The 15,071-nt window shown below is 41.2% G+C and overlaps 1 protein-coding gene across 1 annotated transcript; it reads right to left on the bottom strand.

The window, feature by feature from the left end:
- Window positions 1–445: 445 nt before the first annotated feature.
- LOC132542426 (zinc finger protein 709-like) lies at window positions 446–14,835 on the bottom strand. The gene is made up of 4 exons (XM_060205035.1): window positions 14,483–14,835; window positions 4,247–4,373; window positions 4,019–4,076; window positions 446–2,099 (listed from the first exon to the last, which is right to left on the bottom strand). Exons 1-4 carry the CDS (start codon window positions 14,495–14,497, stop codon window positions 950–952), a joined length of 1,350 nt encoding a protein of 449 aa, XP_060061018.1. The 5' UTR covers window positions 14,498–14,835; the 3' UTR covers window positions 446–949.
- Window positions 14,836–15,071: the final 236 nt, after the last annotated feature.

Raw genomic sequence — 15,071 nt, 5'->3', positions numbered from 1 at the left:
CTGTTCTACCTGGTGTAGGCTTTTGAGAAAGTTCGCATATCAAAGACTCAGACTATGTATTCAAAAGTCTCAGTCTGTTTTAGAGACATACAATCAATTTTTCCCCCTCATATTAGTGATTTATATGACTATAGTTTAATAGGAGTGTACATAAACACCATTCCCACCACTAAAAGACTGTCCCATTGCACCCACCCACCCTCGCAACCCCTCCCCTGCTGCCCTAGGAAGCCGAATGTCCACCCTCCAAGTCACCATAGAGTTTTTATGTTGCTGTCCTACTATCTAGTCAGATCCTGATTTACTTTCCCTTTCTGATCTTCTATCACAACTTCTGTTGATGTGTGGGATCATCCCGTACTCATCTTTATCTCTGACTTAGCTCAAATAACATAATTCCTTCTAGTTCCGTCCAAGATGGGTCACAGAAGGTGGGTTCATTGTTCTTAATAGCTGCATAGTATCTCATTGTGTGTGTATACCACAGCTTTCTCAGCCACAGGTCCTTGGGCTTTGTGCCACCTGCACTACACCCTGACTCCCAACATTCTTTTTCTTTTTTTTTTTTTTTTGGTCTAGTTTAGATGATACAAAACCTTACCGTATTAAAAATTTTTTTCAATGGGGACTTAGTGGTAGGGTTTAGTGCAGTGCACATGGTACCATGCAAAAGGAACCAAATTCAAGCCCTGCTCCCTAACTGCAAAAGTGAAAACTTCATGAGTGATGAACCAAAATAAAGGTTTTTGTGTCTTTTTCATTATATTTTTATTTTTCCTTTTGTTGCCTTTGTTTTCCATTTTTATTATAGGTTTTATTGTTACTGAAGACTACTGCAACAACTGAATGTTTTACTACACTGCATTCATAGGGTTTCTCTCCACTGTGAATTCTTTCATGTCTCTGGAGACCACCAGACTGCCAGAATGTTTTACTACATTGTTTATATTCATAGGGTTTCTCTCCCGTGAATTCTTTCATGACTCCGAAGATGACTGGATTGCCCGAATGTTTTACTACACTGTTTACATTCATAGGGTTTCTCTCCACTGTGAATTCTTTCATGTGCCCAAAGACTACTGGAAGAACTGTATGTTTTACTACACAATTTACATTCATAGGGTTTCTCTCCACTGTGAATTCTTTCATGTGCCCGAAGACTACTGGATTGCCTGAATGTTTTACTACATAATTTACATTCATAGGGTTTCTCTCCACTGTGAATTCTTTCATGAGCCCGAAGACTACTGTATTGCCTGAATGTTTTACTACACAATTTACATTCATAGGGTTTCTCTCCACTGTGAATTCTTTCATGTGCCCGAAGACTACTGGATTGCCTGAATGTTTTACTACACAATTTACATTCATAGGGTTTCTCTCCACTGTGAATTCTTTCATGTGCCCGAAGACTACTGGAATAATTGAATGTTTTACTACATTGTTTACATTCATAGGGTTTCTCTCCACTGTGAATTCTTTCATGTCTCCGACGACTTTTGGAATCACTGAATGTTTTACTACACTGTTTACATTCATAGGGTTTCTCTCCACTGTGAATTCTTTCATGTGCCCAAAGACTACTAGATTGCCTGAATGTTTTACTACACTGTTTACATTCATAGGGTTTCTCTCCACTGTGAATTCTTTCATGTGTCAGAAGACTCCTGGATTGACTGAATGTTTTACTACACAATTTACAGTCATAGAGTTTCTTTCCACTGTGAATTCTTTCATATGCCCAAAGATTACTGGGCCAACTGAATGTTTCACTACATTGTTTGCATTTATAGCGTTTCTCTCCACTGTTAGTTCGTTCATGTATATGAAAATGACCAGCTTGACTGAATGTTTTACTACATTGTTTACACTCATAGGGTTTCTCTCCACTGTCAGTTTTTTCATGTTTCCAAAGGTGACTGGATCTCTTGAATGTTCCATTACATTGTTTATATTCAGAGGGTTTCTCTCCACCGTGAATTCTTATGTGTTTTTGAAGATGAATAGGATAAGTGAATAATTTGCTGTATACTTCACATTCTTGAGATATTCCAGCGTTCTGACTATCTTTGTCCTCAGAGACTTTTACTGTTGTATTACTGTAAAATAATTAACAATTAATTCATGACATTTCAATGAATAACACTGTAATTGATTATCAAAATGCTGGACATTATTTTACTTAATGAGCCACAAAATCAGACATTAGAAATAGATTTGACTAAAACATATACTGAGGGAGTCCCGTGGTAGCGAAATGGGTTAAGCACGCAAACTGGAATGATCCTGGTTTGAGCCCCAGGCACCCCACCTGCAGAGGAGTCGCTTAACAGGCAGTAAAACAGGTCAGCAGGTGTCTATACTTATCTCCCCATCTCTGTCTTCCCCTTTCTTTTTCCATTTCTCTCTATCCTATCCAACAATGACAACATCAACAACAACAACAAAAATAACTACAACAATAAAAAACAAGGACAACAAAAGGGATAATTAAGTATTTTAAAAAACATATACTGAGGGAGTCGGGCTAACTGCAACGGGTTAAGCACAGGTGGTGCAAAGCACAAGGACCGGCATAAGGATCCCGGATCAAACCCCAGCTCCCCACCTGCAGGGGAGTCACTTCACTGTTGGTGAAGCAGGTCTGCAGGTGTCTTTCTCTCCTCCTCTCTGTCTTTCCCTCCTCTCTCCATTTCTCTCTGTCCTATCCAACAACGGCAACAATAATAACTACAACAATAAAAGAAGGGCAACAAAGGGAATAAGTAAATAAAATAAATATTTTAAAAAAGTGAGAAAAAATATATACTGAAAAAAACCAGATACTGAAAAATAATAAAAAGATCTCAAGTTAAAAGTAAAGTTTAAAAAATGGTAAAAAGGCGGGGACAGTGGTGTACCTGCCAGAGCGCACATGCTACAACAAGCAAAGAAGAGGGTTCAAGCGCCCATCCCCACCTGCAGGAGGAAAGCTTTGCAAGTGTTGAAGCAGGTGTCTTTGTCTCTCCCCTTTCTACCTCCCCATTCCTATTGATTTCTGGGTGTCTCTATCCAATACATAATAAATAAAAATAAAAACTCATAATACCCAGATACTTTCATATAAAGATATTATGTCAAATATAATGATATCATTACAGGTATTTTGCATGCATTAATTGGACTTCTATTTGTTAGTAAAAACTTTTGGCCTTAAGTTGAAATATTTTTCTCTGAAAATATTGATCTTTTCTAGAAGGGTTACCTCTAAGTATCATAAAAACAGATATTTGCAAGGACCCCGGTTTAAGCCCCCTAAACCCCACCTCCAGGGGGGTTGCTTCACAGGTGGTGAGGCAGGTCTGCAGGAATCTACCTTTCTCTCCCCCTCTGTCTTCCCCTCCTCTCTCCATTTCTCTCTGTCCTATCTAACAATGACTACATCAATAACAATAATAATTACAACAACCATGAAAAACAAGGACATCAAAAAAGAAATTAAAAATATTAAAAACTACATATATTGATAGTCATACATTGAAGATATTCTTATTGCTTCCAAGTGTACTATTTTATAAATACTTAGCAACTTTGCTCCCTTTTAAAAATTCCCATTTACTTTTTACATGTCAGAAAGATTTTCCTATAAAATGGAGAAAAGACAGATAATGTAGAACACCATTATGGTCCTCAGTGACTCAGATGGGAACTTCAGTCATGTACATAACATACATCACATTGGAGTCACTTGTCCAACTGTTCTATAACCTAGTCATGAAGTATTTTTGGTTTGCTTATTTAAAAAATTGATCTATTTGTGGCAGTGACTATAAATTTCATTTTCTGAGTCAACTGTAATAAAAGGGGCCATATGCAATTGCTAAGTCAGTAGAGAGCACACCATTAGGAACCCATGAGTCTCCTTATACAGGGAAACCATGCAGGCAAGTGATCTCAGTAAATTACAGAGACAAAATTTTTCAAAACACAGTAGCTTCTTAGGTGGTACATCACGCACTATTGTAAATGTAACTCTCACCTTTGTTTACTGCCATGCAAGATATGCTGCCCTTTGGTGGAATGTTCTTGTATCTTTTCTAAAATTACAAAATATGAAAAGTATTAGAAATTATACAAATAGATTGAATTCTTGACCCCTCAATGAGTCACAATAAAACCTTGCTCACTGAACAGTATAGCCATTTCTACACTGGTGAACAAAAAGTGATTTATCTTCTAGTTAAAAAATTAAGGTGATTAGAGTTACCTATTGAAAGAAAGTTCCTCAAATTTTCACACATCACATCTCTGTAGAGTTTCTTCTCTGAAGGATTCAATAGTGCCCACTCCTCTTGAGTGAATATCACAGTTACATCTTCATAGGTCACTGAGCCCTAAAATATGTGCAATGTGTTCATGGGAGAAAATGCAAGTGACAGCAGATTAGCCATTCAGTCTCTACTTTAGGAAGCCTGTGAATGATTGTCTCATCTGCAAACATGTCTTTGGTGACTTGAAAACCAAATACCTCTTAATCATGCTCTACAAGGTGGTACATTCATTAGAACATTGAACTCTCCTTCACGAGGCCCTGAGAACAGAGAGATAACCCTATTCTCACTATTCCCCCTCTATAGATTTATAATTAGTAAATGATAAAACACAGATAGAGATATCTCTACTTCAATAACCTTATTAAATTCTCTTCAATGATATAAAACACAAAATATAAATAAGACAAGTAGAACCTGAAATGGAATTGGCATATCGCACAAAAGTAAAAGACTCTGGGGTGGGTGGGTGGTTGGTGAAAATACAGGTCCATGAAGGATGATAAGTGACATAGTTGGGGTCGTATTGTTAAATGGAAAACGGGAATGTTATGCATGTAAAACTATTGTATTTACTGTTGAATGTAAAACATTAATTTCCCAATAAAGAAATAAATTAAAGAAATAAAAAATATAAATAAGAAAAAATGGCCACTGGGTATAATAAATTTTTTAAATATTTTACTTATTTATGTGAAAGATAGGAGAGAGAAAGAACCAGACATCACTCTGGCACATGTGCTGCCAGGGATTGAACTCGGGACCTCATCCTTAAGACTCCAAAGCTTTATCACTGCGCCACCTCCAGGACCACAGGTGTAACAAATTTATAATGAAGCCACAGTGATTATTATGGAAGCATGGAAATTATACTTTTAGAGTGATCATACCACATTAAGGCTCTCTGTAGTGTCACTGTCAAAAAAAAAAAAAGTAAAAAATGCAAGAATGTTAAACACATAAATAAGAATTATCAGGTGCAGGGCACTGTTGCACCTACTTTAGTGTACATATCACCATGACACAGGACCTAGGATTGAGAACTGCTTCCCACCTGAGAGGGGGACACTTCATGAGTAGTGATACAAGCCTGGAAATGTCTCTACCCCTGTTCCATTCTCCATTTCTATATGTCCTGTCAAGTAAAATGGAAAGAAAAAATACATTTCTTGAGCAAAAGTTCTGACACTGAGCTCAAGAAATAACCCTGGTGGCAGAGAAAAGAACTGTTATCTGTTGTTAAAATTTGTAGGCTCTTGCCAGCCGGGTTGGCTTCGCAGTGGTGAACAGAGACGTGGAGACAACGGCTGGGCAGGGAAGCTGTATTTCTTTATTCAGGAACAACGATTCATAAACTAAGACAAACTAATCACCAAACAGAACTCTGCTGTCTCTTTGCGGCGGCACAAACACTCTCTCTTTCTCTGGAACTCTCGAACTCTGAAACTCTTCCACTGTGGAACTCTCTCTTACTCTCTCACCCTGAAACTCTCGAACTCAGGAGCTGAAGGAACTCTGTCACTCTCGAACTCAGGAACCCTCTCCCGGGGTTCCTTGGGGCGGGGCCAAGCAGGCCCGCGAAATTAACAGGACTCATCCAATTCTCTTGGCGGGGGAGGGCTAGAACAAACCAATGTAAAGCATACGACAATTCCCCCTTTTCTTTTTAACTAAATGACTATAGTATCAAGGGTGTGGGGTGAACAGAAACATATATAACAAAAACCAGCATGTTGCCAAGGGAAGGCCTGAGGGGGCCATATCTGCCTCTGGGGGGCTACTTGCCTCGACGGGCATTTGCATGGGGGCGGGGAACGGCCTAGGGTCCCAAAGGCAGCTGGCTGCAACTTACTTACTATGAAACAAAACTTGTTATTAGCATATCTACTGCACGATCCAACGTTTCTAATAGAGAAGGAATTTGAGACTTTTACATATCAACAACGTCTTTTAACCTTTTGTTACACCCATTCAAGATGGAGACACACCCTAGGTGTGGGCCGGAGAGGAAACCTCAGGCATGAGAATAATTAGCATAGCCATTGTGCGATCTACCATTTCTAATAGAGAAGGTAGTGTTTTACATATCAACAAGTCTATTTAACCTTTTGTTTAGACCAACTTAGTTAAAATATATTGATTGTTAACTAATTTTTACCTCAGACTTTAAATGTAAGTTAATTTTATCTTTATGAGAATTACATTGAAAACCTTTTTCATTTAACTTTGACTAGTTAAGAATTTAGCCTTAAAGCTACTGTTTACCAAACTTTAAACATACACATAAACATGGTCATTAATACACAAGGAGAGAAACCTTTGTTACGAAGACATGTCATTTTAAACACAAATTTAAATCTATACTGTCTTAGTTGTTGGGGGGGGGGGGTTCACCATCCGGAGGTGGCTTCCCGCGCAGCTTCACTCCTAGGAATTGCAGGTTGCGATCTCTGCACGAATCTCTGCGTACTCCAGCTTGTCTGTCTTCAGACCAGACCGGCAGCTGGCGATCTCGTGTGCCCAGTTTCGGCAGGGAGCCCGGGGGTCCGGGAGGCCCGGGATGGTTCCAGAATTCATAGAAAGAGGGCAGGCAGGCCAGTTTTGCAGAAGGCGTGGGCCTAGGTGCCCAGGGGTGGCGGCCATGATAGGCCGCCGCGGCCCTGCCCCATGGCCCTGCCATGTCTGCTGCCCTGTTCGCAGTGGCCGAGCAGTGTGGAGGGATCACATGTCCAGTGCCCTGCGCCACGCGGTGGAGATCTGGCTCCTGTGGGCTGGCCTCGGGCTCTAGCGTGTTGGCATCGGGCTCTAGCGTGTTGACTTCGGGCTCCAGCGTGTTGGCTTCGGGCTCCAGCGTGTTGGCATTGGGCTCCTGCGTGCTGGCGTCGGGCTCCTGCGGGCTGGCGTCAGTCTCCTGCGGGCTGCGGGGCTGCGGGCGCGGGGTTGTCTGGGCGCAGCCGGCTGGCTGGCTGTTTGACCAGGTGGAAACAGCAGCTCCGCGCCTCGCCTCCCGCCCGCTGGCTCTTCCCACTGGCTGTTCTGAGTTCGCCCGAGCGAGTGGAAACCACAGAGTGGTCCAGAGATAAATGTTCCAGAAACAGCAAAACAGTCTCGTGAAGAGCAGAGGCCTTTGGAGATCTCTTCACAAGCAGAAGAGAAGGCCATAGTGCATAGGTAGCCAAATTGTCTTTACTTATCTGAGAGATGCGCAGGTCAGGTCCACGTGGGCGCCATTTGTTGTTAAAATTTTCGGAGGCTCTTGCCGGGCTGGCTTGCTTCACGGGCGGGTAACAGAGACGTGGAGACAACGGCTGGGCAGGGAAGCTGTATTTCTTTATTCAGGAACAACGATTCATAAACTAAGACAAACTAATCACCAAACAGAACTCTGCTGTCTCTTTGCGGCGGCACAAGCACTCCCTCTTACTTTGTAACTCGGGAACTCTCCAACTCTGGAACTCTGGTACTGGGGAACCCTCTGAAACTCTTCCACTGTGGAACTCTCTCTTACTCTGTAACCCTGAAACTCTCGAACTCAGGAACTCAGGAACTCTCGGACTCAGGAACCCTCTCCCGGGGTTCCTTGGGGCGGGGCCAAGCAGGCCCGCGAAATTAACAGGACTCATCCAATTCTCTTGGCGGGGGAGGGCTAGAACAAACCAATGTAAAGCATACGACAATACTACCTTCTCTATTAGAAATGGTAGATCGCACAATGGCTATGCTAATTATTCTCATGCCTGAGGTTTCCTCTCCGGCCCACACCTAGGGTGTGTCTCCATCTTGAATGGGTGTAACAAAAGGTTAAAAGACGTTGTTGATATGTAAAAGTCTCAAATTCCTTCTCTTTTAGAAACGTTGGATCGTGCAGTAGATATGCTAATAACAAGTTTTGTTTCATAGTAAGTAAGTTGCAGCCAGCTGCCTGTGGGACCCTAGGCCGTTTCCCGCCCCCATGTAATTGCCCAGTCAAGGCAAGTAGCCCCCCAGAGGCAAGAAATGTTTTTTTTTCAGATATGGCCCCCTCAGGCCTTCCCTTGGCAACATGCTGGTTTTTGTTATATATGTTTCTGTTCACCCCACACCCTTGATACTATAGTCATTTAGTTAAAAAGAAAGGGGGAATTGTCGTATGCTTTACATTGGTTTGTTCTAGCCCTCCCCCGCCAAGAGAATTGGATGAGTCCTGTTAATTTCGCGGGCCTGCTTGGCCCCGCCCCAAGGAACCCCGGGAGAGGGTTCCTGAGTCCGAGAGTTCCTGAGTTCCTGAGTTCGAGAGTTTCAGGGTTACAGAGTAAGAGAGAGTTCCACAGTGGAAGAGTTTCAGAGGGTTCCCCAGTACCAGAGTTCCAGAGTTGGAGAGTTCCCGAGTTACAAAGTAAGAGGGAGTGCTTGTGCCGCCGCAAAGAGACAGCAGAGTTCTGTTTGGTGATTAGTTTGTCTAAGTTTATGAATCGTTGTTCCTGAAAAAGAAATACAGCTTCCCTGCCCAGCCGTTGTCTCCGCATCTCTGTTACCTGCCCGTGAAGCTACCCGCCCAGCAAGAGCCTTCTGAATTTTAACAACAGTTATCCAGTAATCTACATCCCTCTCAATTTCCCTCTATAATAGGAAGTAAAATGTAATTGTTAAAAAAATTATATTATTTTATTTATTTATTTTCCCTTTTATTGCCCTTGCTTTTATTGTTGCTATTGTTATCAATCTTGTCATTGTTGGATAGTACAGACAGATTGGAGGTTTGAGGCTTGCTTCCCTCCTGTGTGAGGGACACTTCATTAGCAGTGAATAGGCCTGCACATGGCTCTTTCTTGACCTCTGTTCCACTCTCCATTTCTTGAGTATTGGATTCATGCTCTAACTCTGAGCTCAAGAAATAAGATTGTGGCAGAAAAAAAATAAGAGGGCAAAAGAAAACTGTTTTGCACCACATGCACTTAACCCTCACTGCTACTGCCTGACTCCCATACATTTGCAACAAAATTCTTTTAAAAATAATCTTCAAAACTATAAATTGCTGTGAAACAAAGACACAAGGAAACAAAAATGTTGAAATGGATGATTTCCAAGACACCTACCAACTTACAAAACTAAGTAAAGAGGAAGTGGATAACATGAACAGGCCCATCACAGCCAATGAAACTGAAACAGTTATCAAAAACCTCTCCACCATGAAAAATGATGAATGAAATAGTGGGTATTGTATTGTTAAATGGGAATCTGGGGAATGTTATGCATGTAAAAAAAAAAAAAGTAGAAATGCAAAGCAGAAATTGACTGAGTTTGGAGTATGGCACCAAAATAAGAAAGCAGAAGTGCACTAGAGTTTGCAGTGAGTACCTCCCTAACACTTCCTCTCCACTATTCCAAGCTTTGGGTCCATGATTGCTCAACAATTTGTTTGGCTTTGTATGTTAACTCTCTTTTCAGCCACCAGGTTCCAGATGCCATCAGGAAGCCGGCCAGGCTTCCCTGGATTGAAGACCCCACCAATGTGTCCTGGAGCTCAGCTTCCCCAGAGACCCACCTTACTAGGGAAAGAGAGAGGCAGACTGGGAGTATGGACCGACCAGTCAACGCCCATGTTCAGCGGGGAAGCAATTACAGAAGCCAGACCTTCTATCTTCTGCAACCCACAATGACCCTGGGTCCATGCTCCCAGAGGGATACAGAATGGGAAAGCTACTGGGGAGGGGGTGGGATATGGAGATTGGGCAGTGGGAATTGTGTGGAGTTGTACCCCTCCTGCCCTATGGTTTTGTTAATAAAAAAAAAAAAAAAAAAAAAACCTCCCCAAAATTAAAAGTCACAAACCAGATGGTTTACATGGAAAAACCTAAGGAATCTAGCAAGAAGCTTTTGGAAATCATCAGGCAATACAGTAAGGTGTCAGGCTATAAAATTAACATTCAAGTCAGTGGCATTCCTCTATGCAAACACTAAGGTAGAAGAAATTGAAATCCAGAAATCAGTTCCTTTTACTATAGCAGCAAAACCAATAAAATATCTAGGAGTAAAAAAAAAAAATATCTAGGAGTAAACCTAACCAAAGAAGTGAAAGACTTGTATACTGAAAATTAGGAGTCACTACTCAAGGAAACTGAAAAAGACACAAAGAAGTGGAAAGATATTCCATGTCCATGGGTTGGTAGAATTAACATCATCAAAGTGAATATACTACCCAGAGCCATCTACAAATTTAATGTTATCCCCATCAAGATCCCAAGCACATTTTTTAGAATAGAACAAATGCTACAAATGTTTATCTGGAACCATAAAAGATCTAGAATTAACAAAACAATCTTCAGAAAAAAGAACAGAACCAGAGGCATCACACTCACAGATCTCAAATTGTATTATAGGGCCGTTGTCATAAAAACTGCTTGGTAGTGGAACATGAATAGATACACTGAGCAGTGGAATAGAATTGAGAGCCCAGAAGTGAGTCCCCATATCTATGGACATCTAATCTCTGACAAAAGGGCTCAGACTATTAAATGGGGAAACCAGAGTCTCTTCAGATACTTAGAGGAAAATATTGGCAGAACCCTGTTCCGCATAAATTTTAAAGACACCCTCAATGAAACAAATCCATTTACAAAGAAGACTAAGGCAAGCATAAACCTATGGGACTACATCAAATTAAAACGCTTTTGCACAGCAAAAGAAACTACCACCCAAACCAAGAGACCCCTCACAGAATGGGAGATCTCTACATGCCATACATCAGACAAGAGTTTAATAACCAACATATATAAAGAGCTTGCAAACTCAACAAGACAACAAATAACCCCATCCAAAAATGGGGGAAGGACTTGGACAGAATATTCACCACAGAAGAGATCCAAAAGGCTGAGAAACACATGAAAAAATGCTCCAAGTCTCTGATTGTCAGAGAAATGCAAATCAAGACAACAATGAGATATCACTTCACTCCTGTGAGAATGTCATACATCAGAAAAGGTAACAGCAGCAAATGCTGGAGAGGGTGTGGGGTCAAAGGAACCCTACTACACTGCTGGTGAGAATGTCAATGGGTCCAACCTCTGTGGAGAACAGTCTGGAGAACTCTCAGAAGGCTAGAAATGGACCTACCCTATGACCCTGCAATTCCTCTCCTGGCGATATATCCTAAGGAACCCAACATATCCATCCAAAAAGATCTTTGTACACATATGTTATTGGCAGCACAATTTGTAATAGCCAAAACATGAAAGCAACCCAGGTGTCCAACAACAGATGAGTGGCTGAGCAAGTTGTGGTATATATACACAATGGAATACTACTCAGCTGTAAAAAAATGGTGACTTCACTGTTTTCAGCCCATCTTGGATGGACCTTGAAAAAAACATGTTGAGTGAAATAAGTCAAACAGAAGGATGAATATGGGATGATCTCACTCTCAGGCCAATACAGGTCCATGAAAGATGATGAATGTCATGGGGGGGGGGTGTATTGTTAAATGGGAATCTGGGGAATGTTATGAATGTACAAACTATTGTATTTACTGTTGAATGTAAAACATTAATTCCCCAATAAAGAAATAAATTATAAAAAAAAAAATGGAGACTTCACCATTTTCAGCCGAGCTCGGATGGACCTTGAAAAAACTCATGTTGAGTGAAATAAGTCAGACAGAAGGATGAATATGGGATGAACTCACTCTCAGGCCAAAGTTGAAAAACAAGATCAGAAAAGAAAACACAAGTAGAACCTGAAATGGAATTGGTATATCGCACCAAAGTAAAAGTCTCTGGGGTGGGTGGCTGGGGAGAATATAGGTCCAAGAAAGATTCAGAGGACCTAATCGGGGTTGTATTGTTATATGGGAAACTGGGGAATGTTATGCATGTACAAACTATTGTACTTACTGTTGAATGTAAAACATTAATTCCCCAATTTAAAAAGAAAAAGAAAAGGAGAGACAGAAAGACACCTGCAGCTCTGCTAAGCCACTTGTGAAGCTCTCCGCTTGCAGGTGGGGACCAGGGGCTCAAACCTGGATCCTTGCACACTGTAGCATGTGTGCTCAACCAGGTGCACCACCACCAGACTCCTTTTTATGTTTTTCTATGTATACTAGCCTATCAGCTGCAAATAATGAGAGCTTGACTTATTCCCTTCCAATATGTATTCCTCTGATTCCTTTCTCTTGCTTGATTGCTATGGTGAGAACTTCTGATACCAAACATCTCTGTCAGGAACAACAAAATAGACCCCTTTGTGGGCCCCCACAGGACCTTGCCCTCAACTTGGATCATCAATGGTAGAGAATGTTTCATCCTCTGAAGGGAGGCTGGACAACATACTCTATCTACCACCTGAGGAAGATGGATCCTGATATTAAGCTAGCTTGGAACCTTCCTACTCATGACCACAGAATGTGAGCTCAGATCTACAGGCATGCAGATGTCACATAGGCTCCTAAGCTGACTGTTGCCCTACATCACGTCAAATCGATGGGGTTTATAGTCAACAATACTTAAACACCTTTTTAAAAATCTTTTTTATTTATTCCCTTTTGTTGCCTTTGTTGTTTTACTGTTGTAGTTATGATTGATGTCGTTGTTGTTGGATAGGACAGAGAGAAATGGAGAGAGGAGGGGAATACAGAGAGGGGGAGAGAAAGACACCTGCAGACCTGCTTCACTGCTTGTGAAGCGACTCCCCTGCAGGTGGGGAGCCAGAGGCTCCAACCAGGATCCTTATTCGAATCCTTGCACTTTACCTGCGCTTAACCTGCTGCGCTACCACCCGACCGACACCTTTTTCATACTTCTGAGCTATTCTCTGTCCTGATCCAGCTTTATGATCTTTTTTTCCAGCCATGACATCATCTCCTCAGACAATAACTTGGATCCACCTGCATATCAGATTTCAGGCTCAAAGGAAAAAAAAAAAACTAGTATAGCCACAGACTATGAAATATAACGAAAATAAACAAGTTCAACAATGTGTCCTGGAGCACGGATTCCACAGAACCCCAACCCACTAGGTAAAGACAGGCAGGCTGGGAGTATGGATCAACCTGCCAATGCCTATGTACAGTGGGGAAGTAATTACAGAAGGCAGACTTCTGCATTTCACAATGACCTTACATGGGAACTGTGTGGAGTTGTACCCCTTTTATCCTATGGTTTTGTCAGTGTTTCATTTTTATAAAAAAATTAAAAATTAAATTAAAAAAGAGAGAAAAGTGAAGACTCTCAACCTTAGGAAGTATTTATTTTATTGCAGCTTATTTGTGCATGATTCCAATATTCCTGGTGGAACAATTTTATTTATTTATTTTTCTAGATAGAAGATTAGACCAAAAAAACAGGAAAGATGCTAGAGTAACACCCATGAAGGTTCCCTTTTCATGTCTATCTGTGTTGTCAGGGCTTGAAACTCAATATCTGGGTGTGACAAAGTTGCACTTTACAACACAATATGTGTTAGTATTCAAGAATTATTTCACAGGGTCTTTATGGTGGCATACCAAGTGGAGACCACAAATGATCACCTGTGAGAACTCAGATGTGTTCAAGACCCATCTCTCCAATAGCTGTAAAGAGAAGTCTTCACCCCCGGCCCTTTTCTTGTTTCTATTTATATCTGTATCTATATATATAATGACATTCAATAATGGTGACACTGGGTCTCAGTGATAATACTAAATGAAAAGTTAGAGATTTAAGAGTAAGTGTCTGGGGAGATAGCATAGTGGTTATGCAAAATACTTCCATACTTGAGGCTCTCAACCCCAAGCATCAAGGTAGGCCAGAGTTGAGCACTATGCTGGTGTCTCTCATTGAAATAATTTTTTAAAAAAATAAATAACTAAGAGAGTCCTGCTTCCTCAGAGCTCAGGACCTCATGCTTGAGTGTCTAGTTCCTTAACCACTGTGATATCTCCCAGAACACACCATTAAAATTTTATAAATAAAAAATGTAAAAATAAATAGTAGGGTAGGGGAGATAATGTAAAGTTTCTGCCTGATCTCTCAGGATCCAGTTCTATTCTCTGACCCACCATAAGCCAGAAAAGAGCAGTGCCCTGTCAGAAAAAGAGACAGAGATACAAAAAGAAATATGGGAAATAAAGAAACAGTAAATGAAATATGTATCAATTAAAATTCAACTTATTCAAGAGGAAAAAAGAAACAAGATTTTGATGTGGGCAAGTCACTTACCCAAGAAACTGCCATCTCTTCCTCTTTCCCTGAATGTCTTTCAGGCCAGAAAAGGGAAGATCAATCGCAGCAATAGCTTGAGACTCTGTTTACACCTAGCAGCACAGCCTCTTCACTGGACAGTATGGGCCCTAGATGGAAGACACTGTAGTGAATACAAGGTACAATACCCTAGCTGTATAATGGAAACAGAAGAGGTTATGGAAACATTTAGCGAGTTATCCTGCCTATTAGGACCATGACAAAGCCCACAAATTCTACTGACATCTCTTTCAACCTTTTAATTTTTCTTCACCAAAAACACACACAAAAATCTAGTAAATGGAAGTCAAGCAATAGCGCAGCGGGTTAACTGCAAGTGTCGCGAAGGTCAGGAACCAGCCTAAGGATCCCAGTTTGAGCCCCTGCTCCCCACCTGCAGGGGAGTCGCTTCATAGGCGGCGAAGCAGGTCTGCAGGTGTCTATCTTTCTCTCCCCTTCTCTGTCTCCCCTCCTCTCTCCATTTCTCTCTGTCCTATCCAACAACATCAATAACAACAGCAACTACAACAATAAAACAAGGGAAGCAAAAGGGAATAAATAGGGCTGG

Source organism: Erinaceus europaeus, chromosome 13 (genome assembly GCF_950295315.1).
Source record: "Erinaceus europaeus chromosome 13, mEriEur2.1, whole genome shotgun sequence".
NCBI classification, from domain to species: Eukaryota; Metazoa; Chordata; class Mammalia; order Eulipotyphla; family Erinaceidae; genus Erinaceus; species Erinaceus europaeus.
This window is presented reverse-complemented; position numbering and strand designations above follow the sequence as displayed.

Coding starts and splice junctions, on each gene's coding strand:
- LOC132542426 (XM_060205035.1), bottom strand. Junction 4,077..4,246: donor GAGGAACTTTCTTTCAATAG/GTAACTCTAATC, acceptor TTGTAATTTTAG/AAAAGATACAAGAACATTCC. Junction 2,100..4,018: donor TTGCATGGCAGTAAACAAAG/GTGAGAGTTACA, acceptor ATTATTTTACAG/TAATACAACAGTAAAAGTCT.